Source organism: Manis javanica, chromosome 5 (genome assembly GCF_040802235.1).
Source record: "Manis javanica isolate MJ-LG chromosome 5, MJ_LKY, whole genome shotgun sequence".
Taxonomy (NCBI): Eukaryota; Metazoa; Chordata; class Mammalia; order Pholidota; family Manidae; genus Manis; species Manis javanica.
In genome coordinates this window covers 169,493,324-169,516,334 of record NC_133160.1, presented here as the reverse complement: position 1 = coordinate 169,516,334, position 23,011 = coordinate 169,493,324, and the positions used below count along the sequence as shown (strand labels likewise).

The window sequence follows — 23,011 nt, the reverse complement described above, 5'->3', positions numbered from 1 at the left end:
TTTCTGTACAGACCTCCCTTCCAAGCCTTCACCTCCTATGACACGGGCCTCTCCTCCGTGGACATGACCTCTCTGCACGGTCAGTATCGGGGACACCCCCTCTGCTTCTCTCAGGTCCCTGAGTACAGCTGCGCACTGTGCCCCAGAATATCAGTGGGTAGTGAGTGGAGCTGAATTCCTGTCAAGTGACACTGGCCAGTCACAGATGTTTACAGCAGTTTTATTCATAACTACCAAAATTTAGAAGCAACCAAGATGTCCTTTAGTGAGTGAGTGGGTAAATGGTAACTCCAGACAATGAAATATTAGCACTAAAAAGAATAAACTATCAATCCCTGCAAAGATAGGGAGTAACTTTAATGCACATTACTAAGTGAAAGAAGCCAATCTAAAAAGGCTCCATGTGGTATGATTCCAACTACATGACACTCTGGAAAATGAAAAACTATGGAGACAGCAGAAAAGTCAGTGGTTGCCAGGGGCTTTATGGGGAACATGGGATATTTAGGGCATTAATATTTAGGGATATTATTCTCTTTGATAATATAATGGTGGATACCTGCCATTATACATTTCTCAGAACCAATAGGATATGCAAGACAAAGAGTGAAACAATGTAAACTATGGACTTCAGCTAATAATAAGGTATCATTATTGGCTCATCAATTATAACAAATGTATCACTAATTCAAGATATTTGTAACAGAGGAAACTATGTTGGGAAAGTGCAATGTGAGGAGTCCCTGTACTTCCCACTGAATTTTTCTGTACGACTAAAACTATTCTAAAAGAAAGCCTGTTAATTAAAAGACACTGGTGAAGATAAAACAGAATACTAAAAATTATTAAATTAACCCAAAGAAGGCAAGAAAGGGAAACAGAAGAATGACAACACTGAAAAAATGAATCAAGTATAAATGGGAGCTTGAAATTCAACACTGTAAATAATTACATTAAATGTAAATGAACTAAATATTCCAATTAAATGGCAGAGATTGTCAGACTGGATAAAAAAGCTGGACCCAAGTTGTGATTTTACAAGGGCCATACTTTAAATGAAGACACAGTAGGTTGAAATTAAAAGGATTAGTGTTACATGACTAAATATAAAAAAGTTGGAATGACAGTATTATCAGAGAAAAAAGTCTTCAAGACAAGTATTACTGGATAAAAAGAGCGATATTGCTTAATAATATAAAGCGACAATATCATGATTATCAATGTTTATGTTTCTAATAAGAGTTTTAAAATACATGAAGCAAAAAGTAACAGATCTTAAAAACACATAAATCCATGTGGATGGCAATTTTAGCAATCCTCTCTCAGGAACGGACAGAATAGGCAGACAAATCAGCAAGGGTACAGGTGTGACAACACCTGCCTTGATGCCGACAACTGCCTTAACCGAATGGTAGAGCTGGAAATATTTCAAGCTGACTGATAACAAAAATGCAGCACACGAAAATTTGTAAGTGCAGTGAAAACAAAACTTACAGGAACATGTATAGCTTTAAATATTTATACTAGAAAGGAAAAAAGACTTCAAATGATTCTAAGGTACGATTTTAAGAAGCTAGGAAAAAACCCCAAACAACAGAGCAAGTGCTGTTCACAACCACACCAAGTATTTGGGGGCCAGCAAGCAATGTGGGAACACTTTGAGTGCTAACAGGATAGTGTGTCACTTACATGCAGGCCTTTCATTATGTGTTAATTGCATTTTAGGAAACAGTTTGTAGGCTTGGAAATGGTACAGAATGCATTCTCATAGTTTTCTATTTAAAATAATGGGAAATAGATCCCCAGTTAGTGTTTTAGCATGAAACAATGCGTTTTTAGAATGGATTATTGATGTTAAGTGGGTGATAGCCTATAACTAGAAAAACAATTTTAGAGAGTGATAAAAACTTAAACACTTCTAAGTTAAATATTAAATATTTGTATGTTAAGAAACACTCTCCCACCAAAAAGACAAGAAATAAAAAAGGTATTGACAAGGATGTGCAGAGAGAGAAAATACTTGTGTTGTTGGTGGGAATGTAAATTGGTACAACCACTATGGAAAACAGTATGGTTTTCTTAAAAATCTAGAACCACCATCTGATCCAACAGTTCTACTTCTAGGTATTTATCTGAAGGAAACAAAAACACTAATTCAAAGACATATGCACTTCAAGTTCACTGCAGCATTATTCACAATAGCCGGGACACGGAAAGAACTTGAGTGCCTAAAAAAGTCAGCCATAAAAAAGGAAGCCCTGCTATTCGTAAAAACACGGACAAACCTGGAGGGCATCATGCTAAGTGAAATAAGGCAGAAAAAGACAAATCACTGCTGAAACAAAATCAACAACAAAAAATCGAGCTCATAGGTACAGAAAATAGACTGGGGATTGCTAGAGTCAGGGGTTGGGGGGTATGTGAAGTTTATCAAAAGTTATAAATTTTCGGTTATAAAATAATGTACAGCATGGTGACTATGGTCAACAATGCTGTTATATAAAAGTTGCTGAGAGCTTAAAAGTTCTCATAAGAAAAAAAGTAACTGTGATGATGGAATGTTAACTGGATTTGTTGTGATTATTTTGAAATATGTACAAATATCGAATCCTCATGTTGTATACCTGAAACTAATATATGTCAATTATATCTCAATAAAAAGAGAAAAAAATCCCTTTCCCCTAGAAACCTTTGGAATGGAGGGAAAAGCATTAGCTGCCTAGAAGCCAATGAAAGGGAAAGACAACAACCCAGGAAGAAAGAACGAACACACCAGTCAAGCAGGTCATGTACGGGGGGCGGGGGGTGGGTGGGAATGAATTTGGTTTAGATTATCTGCAGCCGCAGGTAACCGCAGAGTGATGCCTGCAGGTCCCGAGGGAGACACGGCTGCACAGGACCCCACACCAGACACTACCCAGATGCATACATTTACAAAGTCCACATCCATGAATCTTTTTTGCAAAAATTACTAGATCATAAAATCCATCCTGAAAATGGAGGAGAGAAAATAAGAATAAGCAGCGGGGAAGGGATTGGGCGTGAGGCATTAGTCACTTTTTACACAATCAAAACTCATTAGTTGTGTAAACTGCGGAACAAAATGTTACTTAATCATGATAATTCTTGAAGAAAATTTGGTAAGTGCGGGGGGGCAAGGAAGAATGTGTGATTTTATGTCATGTTTTACAGTAAGGAGTCCATAGACTACAATGGGAAGTAGTAAAGTTTAAAAAAAATCAGCAATACTCCAGCCTCAACATTTTAATATTTTTCTTAATTTTATAGGAATATTTTATGAACTAGTATTCCTTGTAATGGAAAATACTTGGCCACAGTGCAGCACTTTTTTTGGTTTGACTCCTTTTTTACTGTTGTCTCCAGGAAAAGCGCCTTTGCCATGGAACATCATTTTCACTTTAAAGAATAACAAACCAGTTGTTTGGGTTTGGGTCTGTGGCAGGCATTTCTTTGAAAGTAAAGTGAGACTGTCAGTCAGTTCAAGAAGAAAACACCCAGTATATTTTTTAAAAATAGCTTTTATTTTGAAATAGTTCAAATCTCACAAGAAGTTGCAAAAATAGTAGTGAGTGTTTCATGTACTGTTCACCCAACTTACCCCAGTGATAATCTTACATTGCGACGGTACTTGTCAAAACCAGGCAAATAATATCGGTACAATTCTGTCAACTCGGGTGAAGACATTAATAGGGTTTCAGGCATTTATTTTTTCTTCACATACCCTTTAGAAGCTATCAATTGTCTAGTTTTAGTACAGTATCAAAAAAGAATATCCACCATGATCAGAAAAAGGATATTAAAATACTCTGTTTTTCAACTACATATCTGTGTGACTAGTTCAACCAAACACACGTATAGCAACAGACTGAATGCAGGATCCAATCTTCTTGAATTAAACCAAAGATTAAAGAGATTTGCAAAAATGTAAAACAATTCCATTCTTGCTAAATATTTTTAGAAATCAATTGCTTTTCCTAATAACGTTGTAACATGCAATGGACTTGTATCTTTATTTCTAAATGACTAATATTTTTGAAATGTCTTAGTTTTAATTTCAAATGCCATAAATGCTGACAGACGTAACCCACATAAACCACATCTTCTTGGGACCCTCAGTGGTCTCCAGGGTGGTAAGGGGTCTGAGCTCTGCAAGGTAAATTCTGGCAGCAGACGGCCCCTCCCACAGCCCCTGGGCTCTCTGAAGTTCACACACATGACAGATCTGGAATCTTTTTATTCTAGTTAAACACGTATTTGGGTCATATCATAACTTACCCAGAGGAAATTAAAAGTTCAGAAGTTTCTAGGGTGATTGTCAACAGGGGAATATGACTCAAACTGAGTATTTTATTATTAAGTCACTTGCTATTTAATCTAAATTCAAGTAAAGAAACTTAAGCTATTCATTAACCTTATAGAATTCACATCTTTTTAAAAGAATGATCTTGCATTTAAACAGACTTTTTCATTACTCAAATCCATTTATAACATATTTTAAAAATATATTATTTTTTCAGTTTCTTAATAGTTTAGGTAAGAGTCTGTGTTGGTTTGATCCATGGCTGTGAAGAATACACAGAGAGCAGCTGTGATAAGTAGATGCATTCCCTCATAGAGAAGTTTCGGAGAAAACACACTCCATATAAATAAATGGTAACGCAGGGATGTCACCAAAACGATGTATGCAGAAACCGGAAAAGAACAGATCAGCGCATAACAGAAGCCAGCACGACTCAGTGCCGAACTGTTAATGAGAAGGGAACTGTATTAGCATATGCCACTTCCGTATCATGTAAGCCACAAGCTGTAAGTGACACTTTTATTTTGAAAACGACTATGCTGTCTTATTCATGCTTCCCCACCCCTCCCACATCTGGACCCGGTCAGCCTGGCAGGTAGGCCTGCATTTCCTGATGGCACTCAGGCCTGAGGGGACAACAGGCTGTAGGCGGGCACTCTCCGTCTCTCCAGTGCTACCACATCAGCAAACAGTTTCGAAAAATGCACCCCCAAATTCTGTGTAGTCATTTATAAAGTATATGCATCTACTGCTGCTCTAAAACATCACACATATTATAAAATGTACACAATGAAAGTAAGATCACACCAGCTGAGGTACAAGTTCTGGGCTCTTTGGGCTGTGCAGTGTCTGGCTCGTAGGGTCTGGGCTGGAGACACTGGCCCAAGAGTGTTTGCAAAGCAAATTAAGTGAAGAAAAGAGCCTTCCTGAAATAGGAGCAACTCCTCAAAGCTCATGAATGTCCTCTCTTTGTTGTCAAATCATATATCCAATCGTAACATAAATCTAACCTATTCTTTAAGGCAACTTCTTGACACTGTGGTTTTCTCAAAACAACCAGTTCCACCCTCTGGGCATCTTCCCCCTCGCTCACCCCAAGAACCCTTGCGGGTCGAGCTTCCTGGGCTCTGAGGCCACCCCTCAGACACTGACGATCTCCAGTGATGTGGCGTCTGTGTTCCGGCCACACCGCCCATCACCGCTGCCCACTGCTCCTCTGCCATGCATGCAGCCATCTTAAGATACTGACTGTGCATGTACTCATGTCCATGGCCACACGTAGGACGTGGACCTGGGGTCACTGGAGTTCCAGGCAGGAAGCAAGCACACCCACTGGAGTGAGGGGTGTGCCCAGGGAAGTCTTAGGGTGCCACGCTCATGCTGGAAGGGGTCTGGATGTGAACAGCAAGTGGTGTGGAGCTTAGCGTCGGGGCAGCAAGGCTCAGGGTGGAGCAGTGACTGTACGTGAGCGTGCATGGTGTACTTGCACACATGTGCTCTATGAGGGGCTCTGTTAGCCAGCCACCATTACCTGGGGCCACTCTAAAATGCTGACGTTGACTGCTGTCCAGCAGAGGGCCAGCAACAAAGCGTGCACCTGTGGAGGACACCCTTGTCCTCAGGAAGCCTAGAGCCAGCTGGGGAAATGAGATCCTCACACTGGAGATTCCCAAGGCAACCAAGGCAACCGAGAGAGCAGAGCGCAGGCTGGGTGCTACGTGGGGCCAGGTCTCCAGAGCAGGAAGCCTGCTCTCCACGGCTGGGCCCTTCACTGGGCTTTCCTGTGCTAAGGTCCGGCTTGACAGTCTCGCCAAGCTCACACCAGGCTCCCCTTCGCCCCTTACGTAAATGCAGAGTGAGATGGTGGGCTGTGGACATGAACTTGGGGACAGAAGCCGAGGGGGAGTGGACCTGGGGTGGTACCAGGGAAGGAAGCTAAAAAATGGGGAGTGCTGCTGGCTAGCCCTGGGCGTTTCTCCATGGTGCCAACAGTTGCCATAGTGAGGGTTGCATTTTTAAAGGGGGCAGAGAATTGGGGGTCCAGAGGGGCACAAGGACAGGAAGGGTCAACCTCCCCCTGGTGACACTGCAGGAGGACGGGATCCACAGCAGGACGTTCAGCAGAAATAGCGCCCCCTTGGGGCTCCCCTGATCGGCTGTGGTGGAGCCCAGAGTGGAGAGGGAAGGCCGTGCCCATGGGTCACAGGTGCAGCTGGGAGCAGCGAGTTGTAGCCGAGGGGCGGTGTGCAGGGAGCCCTGACAGAAGCCGCATGGCCTCTCCGCATGCAGTTCCCATGTGGGACCCCTCACCAACGCCCCAGGTGACAGGTGGGAAAGATGGACTCATCTGGGAGGTTCAGAACCAGGCAGCCCACACACCACTCGGGCTGCACTCTGCCAGGCTGGGCCCAGGTCCTGCAGCTGCTGTGGTGCAGAGACCATGACACCCCCTTTCCGAGGGGGGCAATGCACAAACACAAGTAAGTCTGGGGTGTGAGGAGGTGAGAAGGCTGAGAAAACTAGTGGGGACGGGAGTGTGAGGGGGAGGAGGGTGGGAGAGGGGCCTTCAGGGCTGGCCAGAGGGGCGCGGCCCCGCAGAGCTCGAGGGGCTCCTCAGCAGCAGGGTCCCACACAGACCTGAGCTTGCTCCCACCTCTGGCCAAGTGCCGCGGGCTATTCCCTCTCACGTAGGAAAAGAAAACCCGTGAGGACGGCATGGGCCCCCGGGGTCTGGATGGCCTGCCCTGGAACAAGGTACACTGCTCTTCCAAACCATCAACGTGCACCACGTTTTGTCCTGGAAGACAGAGGAGGAGCTTCACCTGCTGGTTTCTGAACTCAGGAACGTCACCAGGTGGCTGGCCCACAGCACAGGCCCCGTATATGTAGCAAATGCCGTCAGGAACATGGCTGGAATCTCCATGTAGGTGTCCAGGCCCACAAAGCCTGCTGAGATGTCCACTGTGGCGATATTATTGGAGTTTCCCTGGAACACAGGGAGAAACAGCCCTGACACAGCCAGTCTCGCATGGCCACCAGCAACTGCGAGAAACCACATCTGGCCATGGTCAAGGTGCCACGGGCACACAGGAGCCCCAGCCCCTGCCCCCTCCTGGCGCTGGGGCTGACCCTGGACAGGCTCCCTCGCCCTGCCTGCCTCACTCCTCGGAGGGGAGGAGCAAGTGAGGTATCTTTCACCTTGGAGAAGCTACACAAACCCCTACCTGCTGATGCACAGTGGCAGGTTCCAAACTCCCCCGATCAATGCATTTCAGACACTGGCCTCCCGCCTCAGGGACCCTGTCCAAGGGCTGCACACAGCCATGGGAGGCCAAGTGGCCAAGGGACATGCACTGGAAGCCGAAGGCGGTCTTCCACACGGCCCAGTCAATGGGTGGCTGCTGGGAGGACTCTGCCGCTTGGTGTCAGACCCAAGGTCTCGTTGGTTACCGCCCCAGACTGGCAGGTGACTCATGGCCACACAGCTTGTCCCTTGTCCTGCACCAGGGGTGGGGCCTTTGATCCATGAAGGGTCTCCTGAGACTCAGCCCCTCTCGCCACTTCAGTCTTTATTGATCTGGTGACCTTCCCCCAACTCGGGCCATGAACAAAAGTCCACTGCTGCCTAGCCCAGGCCCTTGCCCAGCACTGTTTCTCTGATGGCCCTGGACATGGCTCTGGCTGGGCGTTCACGGCTCCACAGGTGACGTCACAGCCTCCGACCTCCCAGGGACACGTGCACTGCTGTCCTTCCTCTGCTCCCACGGCCACCCTGACTGCAACTCACGGGGCGCTTGCCCTCATGCCCTCTGCCCACGGCTGCAGGGGCTCTCCCCGCTATGAGATTCCTGTTTAGAAGCCCCTCTCTGGTGACTGAGGATGACCCAGAGCCGCGGGAGCAGCAAGACGGGAAGGACACGCACTCCAGTGAGGGGCGGTGTGTGAGGATGGAAAACCGGTCTGACGCCTGGGAGGTCACGGCAGCTCAGACACGGGCCACCTGCCCTGGGGCCTCACTTGCATCAGCTCATTTCATCCTCAGGGTCTTGACATGGTGCTGCCTGGACCCTCAGTGTACAGGTGGGAAACAGAGGCAGAGACCCAGGGACCAAGAGGGCCAGCTGGTGCTAGCTGGGCACCAAGTTCCTGACCTCAGACCATCAGGGAGCTGCCATGATGAGGGAAGAAGGGGTAGGAAATCTGCCAGGGAGAGAAGCAGAGAGGCAACCAGAGGGGAGGCCGCAGGGGGCAAGGGGATGCGGGGGTGGGGGAGATGCCGTAGGGGGATGGGAGACCTGCTCTGCCCCCGCTAGGTGCTGCCTTTGCTCGTGATGGTCCCCTAGTGCGTATAACAGTGCCCACTGCAGGAACACCAGGCTGGGGACATGTGTGGTCTGACTGCCCTCATGTGGGGGCATAACTGGCTCTGTCAGTCTTTCTAACACCAAGGCCTCAGTGCAGGGCCCAGTGGCCTGCCCAGCAGCTGCCCTCTCTGTTCAGCTCGGCAGGAGCCTTCTGGACCTCACCGGCAGGGTCTGCCATGCTGTCAGTCTACAAACACCAGGTCACATCCAGGGACTGGCGACTGGGTGGGTGCTGCCAGGATCGCTCCCACGCAGAGCTATGGCTGTCCACGTGTCTCTGGGCAGCAGTGTCTCCACTCATCAGATGTGCTCCTCTCACGTGCAGCCTGAGGAGGCTGGAGATGGGAGAGGGATGTGGCAACTTTCCATGGTGACATGCTCCCATTCCCCAGCAAGCCACCATCGTCAGAGACCGAGTGACACTGTTAGGCCTCCGTGGGAGGCAAGCACCAGGCACGGGCCTGTGCACGACTTCCAGGTAAGGGGGAACAGACGCACGTGGGCCGTTTGGAAGTTTCTGAGGTGCTCTAGAGAACTCAGGTAGTCCTGTGGCTGTCCCTCGGACATGCCAGAGAAGGGCCTCCGCGGGCGCGCCGATTCACATGAGGCAAGGGTGAATCTCACACCGCAGACTGCCCATCCCTCCCGCCTCTCCGGGCCTCAAGGAGCCATGTTTACACGAGTTCCTCATTTTCTTCCCGTCCCCAGCTGGCGCCCGGGAATCCCTGGGCAACCCTGCTTCCACAGCGCCTTCACAGTTTTCCTGACGGGTATGAAACAGCTGAGGCCTCCGGCATACAGACGCTCGATCCCAGCAGGACACACGGAAAATGGAGACGTCACGAGGCCCTCTGAGGTCAGCTGTGCAGGCTCGGCGGACCGGTGCTCCCTTCCCCAGGCCGGGTGCCATCTCAGTGCGGCCCCCAGTCACCCGGCACCTTCTGTGATAGGCAGTGCCTCCTTGTCTGGCTCAGACTCCAGGACCCAGCTCTGCCTTCTCTGCTGGGTCCTGGTGAATCTGGCAGGTGCCAAGTGCTTACTACACCACAGGCCAGCTCCTGTTTCTCATGCCAATTTAATCCTTACAACTGAGGAAGAGGTGAACTGTTTATGACTCCATTTTACAGATGAGGAAACGGAGGCATGGCAGGGACCTTCCAGAGACCACCTAGCTTGGAGAAGCCAGATGCCAGCGTTGGGATGAAACCCCCTGCAGTTCTGCCGGGGCTGCCACTCTGGAAGCCACATAAGTGTACACACGGGATCCTATTGGGCACGGTGACAGCTGGAAGAAAGGAGGGCTGGAGGGTCAGGGGGCACGCACAGGGCTGGTCCTGGCCAATCCACAGCCCCCCATGACTCAAAGGTTTCTAGAACTTGACTCCCCAGCCCTCCTGGGCTTTAGGGAACAGGGAGAAAAGCACTGTGACCGTGAGCTGCTCTGTGGGAAAGGCTGGGCACAGCAGGAGCCAGGAGAGAGGCGGCACTGGGAAAGAAGCCCCAGACTGCACAGTTGGGACACAGAACCAGACAGATCGCTGGGACCTGAATGGAGGAAGAGGGAGGAGCCAGTGCTCTTGGAGGAAATACCTCACTGTCAAGATGGGAAAGCACGAGTGAGGCATTCAGTAGCTTGCGCAAAGTTCCTTAGCCAGGGAGTGCAGGGGCCAGAGGGGAATGCCAGCAAGCTGTGTCCCACCCTCGCCAGCAAGCTGTGTCCCACCCTCGCAAGTACCAGCCGGCAGCGACCAGGTTGAGGGCAGGGTTATCTGACCTGGGGTGGCAACACTGGGGTGGAGCCGGACCCTCTGCCCACCTGCCTAGGGGCTGTTCCAGGTATGCAAGTATATAATGAGGCCTGTCCTGGCGGGGGCTTGGAGGCAAGTCCCTCCAGCACTGGGGAGCAGGCAAGATAATGACCCAGCCCCAAGGGGTTAATAGCCAAGTGGGGACAGCCGTCTGTGCCCGGTGCTAAGAGCCAGGGGACGGACAGCGGTTCTTGTCCTCACCAGGTGGAATGGGAAGGTGTGCTTCCCGAGCTGCCTGTGGTGGGCAGATGCAGCACAGCTTCAAGCTCTCAGGGGTCCATGCCAAGGATGCCTGACTTAAGTGACTAATTGCATCTGATTTCATTGCGAGCTTCAGGCATGATTCACCACGCCATACTGCAAGCTCTTTCACTGAGCAAACACAACTTCCCAATTTACAGTCAAATTTTCTCAAAGAAAGACTAAGCGATAAATGACAAATAAAAAGTTAATACAGTCTTCTACACATGATGATAATGAAAACCTACCTGAAAATAAAAGAATGCTTGACCGAACCAGTAATGCATCACAGTGACCTCAGCCGCACCGTGCCGCAGGGGCTTCCAGATGAACTTCGTCATCGTGGTCTGGATCAAGAGGCTACACACTAAGACCGGAAGATTATGTGGCCTAAACAGCAGAGCGGCCAGAAGCACTAATCCACTGTGTACCTCCCAGGAACCCACAGTCTTGGCTGTGAAGCCTGCAGTGATGGCCTGGGATTTAAGCAAGTCCTTGGTGCCCAGGAACAGAATGCCAAGGACAAAAGCATGGACGAGACGAGCCTCAGTGACGCCCCTGGGAAAGCAGAAGAAGTTTAATTAGCATCATCTAGAAAAATTCAAATACATATTTTCCCAAGAAGACCATGTGTCTGCTTAGCTGACTAAACAAGCCACAGCACCTGCCTCGTAGCCCTGTGGACGTGGGCGTCTGCCTCTACCCAGCAGCCCCGCAAAGCTCCTGTGATATAATGGGTTACAATAAATACTTATTTGGTCATTCATACGACCAAATATATATTTCCCAGGTATATCTGGTCTTCATCACAGTTCCTGAAAACACTAGTCTTAAAGGTGAAATGGGTATTGTGTCACACTAGTGAGACTTTTGGACCCCCACCCAAGGGCAGGGGCTGGAAGCTGGATCAGACAATGGCAATACTTTAGTCAATCATGACTCTGCAATGACGCCCTCACGAAAACCCATGGGAAGAGCTTTCTGCTCACTCTCTGCTCGGCCTGCTCTGCTCGGTTGGATCCTGCTTCTTGGTCGGAGAGGGCTTCTACGCCTGGGGAACCAGAGCTCCCCCACGTGCCACCCGGGCCCCAGGCTCCATGAGGACAGAGACCCCTTCATCTGGGACCTTGCCCTGTCTCTCTTCATCTGGCTGTTAACGCGTATCCTTTATTCAACTGGTAAACGTAACGTGTTTTCCTGAGCTCTGTGAGCGGCTCTAGCAAATTAATCAAACCTAAGGAGGAGGTCGCGGGAACCTCCAATCTGTAGCCAGTAGGTCAGAAGCACAGGGAACTGCCTGGGGCTTGCGACTGGCAACTGGAGTCGGGGGTAGAGGGCAGTCCTGTAGGACGGAGCCCTTAGCCTGGGAATCTGGTGTTGTCTCCGGGCAGATAGCATCGGAATTGAGTTCTTGGACACCCTGCTGGGTGTTCAAGAATTGCTTGGTGTAAATATGTGTCGGGGAGACCCCCTCCCACATACTTACATACAATGGAATTGGGTCTGGGTACCCGAATGGAGTTACACTACTGTCACTGCTGTGTATGATGCTGTTACTGTTACACAGACATGCGGGGAGGAAATACATCATTGCATGTGGTGGCAGAGGTATGAGAGCTCCCTGCCCAGCAGCTCTGTGTGCACCTCATCGATGCAGCTGGATTGCAGGAAACCTTGCCCCTTTGCCTGAAGGATCACTTGGGTGCAAGACAGGAGCCATGACTTGTAGTATGTCTGAAAAGCTGTCCATCTGCTTTGCAGTTAATCTGAAACAAGCGCAGCCAAGCTCTGCCAGGAACTCCCATAAGTGCACAGATGTGAACATGCTAAGAACCAAGCAGATTTAAATACTTGCATACTCCCACACATGCAATGGTGCAGTCCATGCTGTGGGGTCTGGGGAAAGGCAGGGCCACGTTAGTCTTGGGCTCTGCCATTCACTAGCTCAGTTCTTGGGGAAGTTAATTAAGACTTCTGATGCTCAGCTTCGTTATTTGTAAAATGAGAAAAAATGGTACCTACACCTCATAAGGCTGTCCTGGGAATTAAACAAGAGAATGCACATAAAGTGTTTGGCACACAGGAAATAAGTACTATTATGAGTTATTTAAGTCCTTCATTTGCTGTCATCTGTAAAGTATGCAATTTATGACAAACCAAAGAATTTATGAAAACATATATTCTGAAAACATTTTAAATAAATTTCATAAATCAAATCTCTAGAAAAGCTGATCATTTAAAGTAATGCTAAGTAAATAAAGTTTTAAGTGAAATAATCACCATAATAATGTATGTTTTGAAAAGCTTCATTTTCCTGTCTCAGATTTTCTCAGGAAGGTTTGTAACTTTTAACAAAATTCATTCTTTTTAGTATGATCAGTGTAACTCAAACAGTCAGAGCAATGTGTGCTGTGTGCCTGACAGCGTGGGAAGGCCAACGACTGGCTCGAAGTCTGCCACAGGACCAGGAACTTGCCAAGGAGCCAGGGTCGGGTGTAACCCCGACCCACAGGCCAAGACGCGTCTTGACTGAGAGCTGGTGGTGGGCCCACAGGACTAAGGAGGAGAAGTCATCGGAGGCCTGAGCAAAGTTTCCAAGAAGGGCTCACTGCATAGAGCGACCAGGGCAGGCTGGATGGGGACGGGGAGGGGGCGCCCCCGCCGGGTGCGGTCGCTGCGCCTCCCTGCCCTCAGCAGTCAGTGCTGGCCTTCCACTCTGGTGAAGCCTGGGCTTCCGAGCGGAGAAGAAAGCCAGGAGTTAAATGTAAAGGAGGATTTTAGCAGCACCGGGCAGACTGAAAGAGCAGCAGTAGGGCGATCTAGCATTAAGGCAGCTCTGGAACCAGGGCGGGTCTAGAACCAGGATGGATCTGGAAACAGGACAGATGGGAGCAAGAAACGGAAGCACTTCACAGGAATAATGTGGACCAAGCGGTGCAGGTTCCTTAACAGATGAAACTTTGATTTATGAATAGAAGGTTCATGCTGTTGTATCCATGGAAATGAAGTACAAGGTCCAAGCCCTGAACTGGGCGATGGTGATATTAGGTTCATTGGCCTGAGAGGAATGGGGAATTTATTCACGTATCACATTTTGAGATTTAAACAAACATCCCTGTGTCAAACACCCTCCAATGTGACACCCAGCCTTGACAGCTGCCCAGAGTCTCAGAGGTCAAGGGGGGGCCTTCGAGGGGTCTCTACCCACCCCCTCCCCACCTGACCTCCCTGCTGTCACTCACCCTGACCCCCCACACCTGGTTGGTAGGCCTGCCACCAGGTGTGCCCCCCAACCCCCCTGGCCACCCACTAGGTGGCCTAGCTGGAGCCCTCAGCTTTCACTTCGACTTTTGGGAGAAGATTCTCTGATTAGAAGAAAAGCACTACAAAAATCAGTGAAAGTGAAGAACACAGTCCACTTATGATCCCTGGGTCTAAACATAATCACGGCTAATTTTATATTTAAATGTTTCATGTAAACATGAAAAGATATGTGCACACTTCCTAAGTTGGGCTCATGTGGCAGTTTTGCAGCCTATGGTCCACATCTTCCTATGTCCTGTGGAAACACACTGCTTACTTAGCTGTTCAGCGGATTCCAGTGCAGAGCTCTGGTGTAACTCCAAGGCTTATTTTACTACTGCTGGCCAGCTGGCTTGCTTTTCACTACGTGCAACTGCAAATAATGCTTCAGAGAGCGTGCCTGTATCCCAGTTTTGGGCCTCGCCTCTGGCTGTACTACTGTCGTAAAGTCTGTAGGAGGACGCCCGGGTCAGGGCGCTGGACGTGCTCCATGTCCTCCACACGCTTTCAAACTTCCTCCAGATGGTCTCTACTCACACCACCTCCATTCACCATCTAGTACAGAGGAGCTGCCACCCTGGCATGCAGAAAGGGCCATTCATGAATCAACCAGGACTCACCCGTCACAGGGGCTCACTGTAGATTATGGGATAGTTTCTCAGCTTGCTTCCTTCCCCACTGCTAGGATGACCCCGTTGTTATGCTCATGTTGAGTTACTTCTTGAGTGAGTACAACCAAATCCTTGAGATTCTTTAAAAGAATCCCTTATTAAAAGCTCAATGACCTTACTCCCAAGCTAGTCGTCTCTCTCCTACCAAAAAGAGGGGGCTAACAGAGTCAGCACATTGAGGCCCCAGTGACCGATGAAATCACAACCCACAAAAACCAACTCCAGTTGCACATCATTCTTAGCACAGAAAACAGTGTATTAGATCTAAAAACACATCCTCACGTCTGCCAGCACACTTACTTTGAAACGTCTTTGTTGTCTTGTTGCCATGGGAACAGCACATTTCCAATGGCCGCCCTGTAGCAATAGACGCCCAGCAGGCCAAGTGCCAAGGCTAATTTCGAAGTCAGGGAGCACCTCCTCTGAACCAATGCGAAGGTCGTGGCGAGGGACAGGGCGGCCAGGACAGAGAGCTCGGTTTTATGATCGGAGCTGAAATGAAACGGAAAATGCCAAAACCTCTAACAAGGACAACCGGTGACACTACTACAAAAAATAGCTGGTTTTTCTGAAAAGCAAAAAAAGAAGAGAAAATTGTTCGCTATTTCAATTTAAAGAAAGGTTCTCAAAATGTAGCGAATAAAGAACCGTTAACTTGAACTCTCATTTCTTATTCACAGGTGGTTCCCACCATCAGCTGCTCTGCACTAGCCTAGGCAGTGACCTATGTAACTCTGTCCATTGGCCCCCTGGGTGCCTCATTCTGGGACACCCCCTTTCCCAAGCCCAGGTGAAGAGGGTCCTGGCAAGCCTGCCAGCGTATATGCTCCGCTCAAGGGAGACAGGCTCATCCCAGTGGGATCCTTCTGCCCCCTCGTTCACGCAGGCTGAGGCTGACTCCGGAATGTCCGTCCCACTCCCAGGTGGGGAGACTGCAGAGTGCGAGCTGCGAGCACACAGCCGTCACAGGGCAGAGTAGGCCCCCTCTTCCTGCGTGGCACTGGCCCACCAGGCCCTGCTACCTCAGCGGGCACTTTTTTGGGAAGGAAGGGGCTCTTTTGTGCGTTATTCACCACAGGCTACACGCACAAAGCTAAGACACTCAGTAGTTGTTAAGTGGGTAACTGTTCTGCCAAGGTGTACATACGTGCAAAAACTACTTGAAAAGATGCGGCCAGTGTCAGGACGTGGGCCCCAGGAACGGCAGGTAGCAGTGGGGCCATGTGGGGGCCTGGCACTGCCGTGGCCCTTGCTCTGGGAGGTGGTCACGCGGGTGTCTATTCCGTTACTCTGTACATTGTACATACCCTCCTGCACTGTTAGCTGTCACAACTGACAGAGCCATAGAGTAGGCGACTGTGGGCGCCTCTCGGGGTGCTCTGCTGTGGAGGGGTGGGTGATGCTGTGGCTTCCTTACAAACCGACAGGAATAGCTGGGCAGTGCAGGCAAAACCTGAGATGCAGGAGGGGGGCACCCTGCGGTGGAAGGGGCTCGGTCCGGACCGAGAGGTGGGCACAGCTATGCCCTAGGTGGGAGCAGGGCCGGGGGGCATGCATCCGGGGGCAGAAACCAGCCAACTTCCCTGCAGTGCGCGTTTTCCAGAACAGTCAGAAGCGAGGCCGTGGTGCCAGCTCCCACGCGCTCTGGGCTCGGGCCTCACTTCCCTCCGCCTCCTCGCCCCACGCAGCACAGCCAGTGTCCTCTTCAGGCTCGTAGAGAAGAGAAAATGAGTGGGCCCAGAGCAGGCGCCCGAAAAATGCCACCTGTGGTCACTGTGGCTGTGAGGGTCTGCTGAAACAGTTAACACTTGGGAGAAATTTCTCACAAGAAGTACTGGCCAGAGAATAGACGATTTCATAGCCTTTGAAGTTATCCCTCGGCATCTTCCCAAAGGGGTATTCGGGGTGTGGAGGCAGGGCCCCGTGGCACCTGCCAACACGGGGTTTAATCCCTTCCTCTGTGTCTCAGTCCGGACCAGGCCCCTTCCACGGCAGGGTGCCCCCTCCTGCATCCCGGGTACAGAGACAACACCACCACGTGGCCCTCGGCGCCCCAGCCAGCAGGGGCGGGCATTTCCCATGCCTCCCGACGACTGTTCCTCTTCAGGAATGTGTCTGTTACTATCCTGAGCTCTGCTTCCTGCTGGCGGTTTTTACGGAAGTTCTTTACAGAGACCCGACCTCGGTTTACAGCACGCTTGGGAAACATGTTTCATTTGCTTTAGTTTCTAAGTCTTCACTGACAGAATTAAAATTCACAATGGAGCCAAATCTTGATGTCTGTTCTGGTTCTCTCTCTGCTGCAATCCTTTGTCTGCTACATTTCTAGCTAGGTTTTCCAGCCTCAGAAGAGGCTTCGGAGGTGTTGAAGTCTCACCCACAGAACTTCAGGGGTTAAAAGGGAGGACCTGGGAGAACAGAGGGTGCACCCGGGGCAGAACCACCCCAGAGAGCTCTTCCCAGGTCCCACCTGGCCCCGCCCTGTCTGCAAGGACAAAACTACATCTTTGCTGCAATTAACATTTTTAGACTCACAGGTTTTTCCATCTCTTCGGATCTCAAATACCATTTCTGTCCGGAATATGAAAAATAGGCCTAAACGTTGAAAATGCTCTGCATGTGGCCAGTCAGCTATGGAAGGTCTGGCCATAGGCCGCAGCCCATCTCTCACCTGGTGAGCCAGTGCCCCAGGTCCGGCCGGTGGGCCCACTGTACACCCGTCTGATTCAGTGACCGCAGCAGCCGGCAGCAGGCGAGTACCAACCACGGGCTCGCTATCACCATCCACTTTTCACCGCCTTGGAGCGTGCCAAGGGAGGAGGGGCGCTTAGTCACCCTGCCCAGCTCTGGCACGTCACAGCTGGCGTTCTTGTCCTGCAAGGTGGGGGCGGCGCCGTCAAATCCTTCTTCCACGTGTAAGCAATGCTGAGGCTCACAGTCGTCTCCCAGAAAGCAGTTTCTGCAGATTTCATGACACAGAGCTAGACACAGGGTGTTAACAAGGAAGTACCAGGTCTGGTGCTCCTCCTCAATGAAGCTGCTGGCACCCAGACTTAACACGTGGCCCGCAGTCCCCAAAAGGATAAGAAGATCTAACTCCGACCACCGTGAGTTGGAATGAGCTGGATTCTATAAAAATGTAAATATATTTTGTAAGTGAAAAATTTGAACATTACATATATCTTGCTGCATGTACTTAAAAGTTCTTGCTCACAGAACATAACTCACTATGACAGACACCTGCTGATCCTCATGCCCAACACCCACGCCCCTGGCTTTGGTGGGGTAACCTGCCCTCCTGGGGTGCAGCTAGGGGGTCACAGAAATAGCGCAGGCACTCCTCACCCGCCTTGTGCTGCGGGTCCTAAGCTGAGTGACAGAGATGCTGAAGATGTTTAGGCCCCAACCATCTCTGCAGGGTGCTCACCCATCAGATCCTGGACGCAGCCCTCCGCACACCCTGGCCCGCTCAGAGCCTGCGTTTTCAGGGGCCGTGGCCAGTTCCTGCTACTTGACACCACAGAGCTCCATGGTACTCCACCAAGCCAAACCTCTAATTTCTTTATGAGTTCTCTAGAAATCCAGAAAGTTTCCACTAAAATGGTCAATTTTATTGAAATGAATGAGGGCTCAATTACTCTCATTAGACAGTTCCTCGATATCTTTTCTGTCTGTGTGTGGCATACAAACGAAAGCCATCCCATGAACCGAACGAGGAGCTGGGGAATCACGTGGCTCTGGGGAAACCTCTGCTCTGATGGGGGATAGAAACGTGTCAGAAATGGCGACACGGGGGCTCCGCAGACACAGGTGCCCGGAGAAGGGCACGGAGTCACTGCGCTGGGCCCTTGGGCTCCGGGTGCTGACTGTGGCCGCACACCTCCTCCTCCTCGCAGCCCTGCCGTCATGACTGAGCACTGAATGAAGGTGTCAGAGGCCAAAGGCTCTAAGAATTCTAAAGGAAAAAGGCAGTCTTAAAAAGAAAACTGCCCCTTATGGGGCAGAACAGTTTCCTGAGGAGGGCAGGGTGAGGGCCCTCCCATAAGGTGTCTAAAGAGCTGACTCTTTCCTCCCTGCAATGTTCCTCCCTGGGCTGCAGCTCAAGCACCTGGGAGAAGGTCTGATTCACAGCCTTCTGCAGCAGCCAGCTGCCTGCTTGTCTGACCAGCATCTCTGCACAGTCCCCCATTAGTCTTTCCAACTAAGAAGTGAGGCATGTAGCCTGAGGGCAGAGGTCTGAGAATCTGAAGGCAAGATGCTCAGAGGCCTGGGAGACAGGCTGCTCTCTGCACTTCCTCGCCGGCCTCCCTGGAATGCAGGCTCCTTTCCTCAGCTCCCACGAGCCTCTGCCCACTCTCCATGCCAGGTCTAACCTGATGAATGCAGGGCTGGGGGAAATAACCGGAAACGGCCAGTCAGTCCTTGCCTTACCTTACTCAGAAGCTGCCCGCTGGCCACCGCCTCGGTAAGAGCAGACAGAACGGCACACAGCAGCGCGGAGATGAGCATCAGCACAGCGCCTGCTGCCGGCCAGGAGAGGCTGCATAGGTAGCAGGAGCCCTCAGCCGAGGTGCACACGGTGACGTGAAGGGCCCAGAGAATCAGGGACACCAAATAAAAGAGCAGAGAGAACACAGGCGGCGACAGAGTGACTTCCAGCTCGGCCTTGTGGCCCAGCGCCTGCGGGACACTGAGCAGGAGTAGGGCGAGAACCTGGAACAGCGGACGGACGTGCCCATGGCCTGGGTTTGGAGAAGCCACGAGAAAAATCCCACTTCCTGACCTGTGCCGGCCGCTCAAGAGACAGACTCAGAAGAAAACCCATTGAATACTATTCTAATGAACTGCTAAGATGACACCCACAGCAGTGTGGGGTGGAGCCGCCGACACCTCACGATACTTTGCATGTCAGGACTCACTTTGAAAGGTTAACACGAAAACTCGTATTTTTCCATTTTTAGAAACACGGCTATTATGTACACTTCGACCTATAATATTCTGGCTGAGTCACCAACTCAGTTTAACAGCTAAGCCATGACTCCCCATGAGCACCCATACCTCCAAAACCACGACGGCCCCTACCACCATGGAGTAGATGTCATACTGGGCTGCCTGTCTGCTCAGGGACAGCCCCAGGGTCCTCAAGGCATCCAAATACTGCCTGCGAACCTTGATTCCCAGGTTAGAAAGGACTTCTGAGTTATTTTCCTCCAAGTATAGTCTGATCCAGTTCCCATGCAACTTTTCTGACATTTTAAACTGCTGAAATCCAGGCTCTAAGAAGAAGAGGAAGAGGTTACATACACAGACCATGGACACGAACGCAAGTTAATAATTTCAAAGTGTTCGATCATTCACCACCTACGGCAAAGACTGATACCTAACAAGGAACTACCTCTTAAAGGGCAGCCAGTGACACCTTCGATGGAACTGTAACAGCTGGCCATGCCTGTGTGCTCTCGGACATCCTGCCTGCCTGCCAGCCTGCCGCGGCCCTCAGCACACGGCCGCGCACACACAGACGGGCGTGCCTGCACACCGCTCTGCCTCTCTCTCTACCCCTTGCACCTGGCCTTACCTCCTCCCCGCCCCTCCACTCTTCTTTTCTTTAACTGAGATATAAAACAACCCAGAAATGCATTACATTAATAGGTGTTGGCCGAGGCTCACGCATGGTGAGGACTGGGTGGGCAGCGGCCTGACGCCTCACCCACACACCCACTTCCCCAGTGCGGGCTGGTCGCTCTTGTCTTCCAGGCACTTCTGACTTGCTCTTCCGCACTCATCTGCTTTGGAAGGCAACGGTGGTCTAGCATGTCCTGCCGCATGGGAAGCCACATCTCCAGTGTGCAGTACCCAGCTGAAGGCCTTACCCCCATGCAAAGCCAGGTGACGGAACAGCTCCTGAAGTCCAGTCCCTCCTGCAGCTAGCACCCCCTTCTGGGTGGCAGTGGCGGCCTGCCTTCCTTAAGCAGCTGGACCACTCACTTGTGATTCACAAGCAAGGCAGGATTTCCTTTCTGAGATTCCTGGGATTTAACATGCTCTTCTGGTTTCCAGCAGAGCCATGGCAAGGCAGTCTAGGCTGTGTCTTTCAGGCACTGCCCTGCCCACCAGGAGTGTACTCACCCCAGTCTTCCCTTATCACAGCAGGGACAGAGACCGAGCCACCCATCTCACATGGCCCAGCATCCTTGCTGCACAATCCTGGAGCACGGGGCCAAACACCTGCAGCCCCACCACGGGTGCTGGAGTCAGTTGACTGGTGCCAAGTGCTGGTGGCTAGCACGAATCTAAGCCCCTGCGCGCTTGTCCTCTCCCCCCAGCCTCTGAGACAGGATGATTCTCATGCCCTCGCCAGAGAGGAGGTGGCCTGGACACCAGCTCATCTGGTGCATGAGAGCTGGGTCTGAACTCAGGCGGCCTGGACCCAGGCTGGTACTCTAACGTGCCACTCCCCACCACCTAGGGTCAGAGACAGGGGGGCACCCCACCACCCAGGGCCATGGAGACACGGGGGCTCCTGTGTGTGCATCCAAACAAATAGTGACTGAGCACCAGGTGCCTGTAAACAGCCTGGGCCTGATGTCCAGAGGGATGCTCACACTTGTGTGTAATTACACTATGGAGGGAGAGTCAAGGGAGTCATGAGACTTCTGGCAATGGAGAGGGAACTCACTTGAGACTGTGGTTGAGGGTCAGGGACAGGGAAGGTGTGACATTTAAGCTAGAATGCGAAGGATGCCAGGTGTTAACCAGGCGAACACTGGGGAAGAGTGCCCGGTCGGCAGGGAGAGGACATGCATATATCCTGAGGTGAGGACAACCTGTTCCCCTGGAACTGACAGTCAGCCAGCGATGGGCAGGTTGTATTACAGTGGGCTGGGCTGGACATCGTGGGAGGCCTTGAAATCTATTTAAGCACCAGACCCATACCCAGTTGTTTTTCTTCAGAAAACACAGTCACTGATGGTGTAGACAAAGGGCGCCCGATGTGTGTAAGACCCCACGGATGCTTTCTCATTCCAGGAACTGGCCCATGCTCATTTCACAGGCTCATTCTCAGCCACCCACCAAGTGCTCCGGTCTCCCTACACTGCTGTTCCTGAAATAAGCAAACAACCCCCTCTGGTGTTTTTACTGGCTGTTAGTATAAGAAAAAGGGTACACATTACCGGTAACAACAATGCAAAAGCTGCCAAGCTCATTCGGTTATTTCTGAAAAGAACAACAATAAAGTAACAGTTGTCCCTGGTCTGGACTGAAATGTGCGCTGTGACCGGCCCTCGCCTTTGACAAAGTTGCTCACTGGGGCTTCATGGGCAAAGAGCTGGTGCTCCCCAAGTCCCCCTGCCATCCGGGACATCTCTGCTTGACCACTCCCACTGGCCGTGCTTCCTCCACAAGCAACTCTAGGTCGGTTTGCATCTCAGCATCAACTCAGAGCATTCACCCAACTTGGTAGGACACCACCCTTTCCGGTAGAAAAAAACCTGCCAACACTGCATTAAATGCTGCCTCAGACTAGGATTCCCAGCCAAGTCCCAGCGAAGCGCCTGGCTGGGTCAGAGCAAACTAAAAATGTGGTCCCAGGGAGCTGCACTCCCCCATTCTGGATCATTCCTGCAGCATATAAACAACCCCTAATTTCTCCCAGTTTAAAAACAAAAGCAATATACCCTGTCCTGGCCCTCAGTCACCTAAGACAACAGTCTGTTTCCCTGCTCCTCTCAGCGCTGCCTGTCCGACGTCTCCAGCTCCCTGCCCGCACACACCCCGGCCTGGCCTCCCAGCACTCCACGTGAACTGCCCCCAACAAAGCTGCTGACAACCTCACTTACCAGATGAATGCTCAGTCCCCAACTGCTCATTTGATTTGACCTTGAGCCGCATTAACACAGCTGCTCACTGCCTCCTCCTTGAAACGCCTCATTTACGGTCCCCTCAGAGCCAACCGCTCCCCTGTGAACGCCGCATCCTGCGGGCCTGCTCTTCCTAGTCATCCCACCTCGGAATGGTCTCCCCGTGCTTTCGCTGTTCGGCTGAAAACCACGAGTCGTTCCTTACATCTGTCACAATAGCAGTTTGTGGGCTGTCAACATACATGCAGAAGGCAACCTTCCACCCTGATTCCTCCGCCACTGCCTGGGCCCTCACGTCCTCACCGACGTGCCGCAGCAGCCTCCTGACTCTCTGGTCCAGCCCGGGGCAGAAGCTTCCCCCCGGGCACCTGAAAGAGCCTCTGAAAACTCAAGTCGAAGATAGGCTCCACGTGAATCCCTGCAGCTCCTCCCATCTGACCCC

At 50.9% G+C, this 23,011-nt stretch overlaps 1 protein-coding gene across 14 annotated transcripts in view; it reads right to left on the bottom strand.

Moving 5' to 3' along the window:
* Positions 1-3,521: 3,521 nt before the first annotated feature.
* The window catches only part of PIGG (phosphatidylinositol glycan anchor biosynthesis class G (EMM blood group)), a 36,977-nt gene continuing 17,487 nt past the window's right edge, over positions 3,522-23,011 (bottom strand). For 5 of the 14 annotated variants that reach the window (XM_073237870.1, XM_073237872.1, XM_073237873.1 and 2 more), the window contains 7 exons: positions 19,766-19,983; positions 19,139-19,420; positions 17,379-17,836; positions 15,008-15,199; positions 10,982-11,291; positions 7,144-7,307; positions 3,522-4,765 (listed from right to left, as the gene is read on the bottom strand). In XM_073237870.1, coding sequence (XP_073093971.1) covers positions 4,543-4,765; positions 7,144-7,307; positions 10,982-11,291; positions 15,008-15,199; positions 17,379-17,836; positions 19,139-19,420; positions 19,766-19,983 — 1,847 coding nt within the window. In that variant the 3' untranslated portion in view covers positions 3,522-4,542. Of the gene's footprint in view, positions 4,766-7,143; positions 7,308-9,741; positions 9,971-10,981; positions 11,292-13,023; positions 13,792-15,007; positions 15,276-17,378; positions 17,837-18,134; positions 19,450-19,765; positions 19,984-20,017; positions 22,777-23,011 lie in introns of those variants that run through there. The other 9 variants (XM_073237879.1, XR_012131836.1, XM_073237874.1 and 6 more) reach the window with 9 other exon arrangements.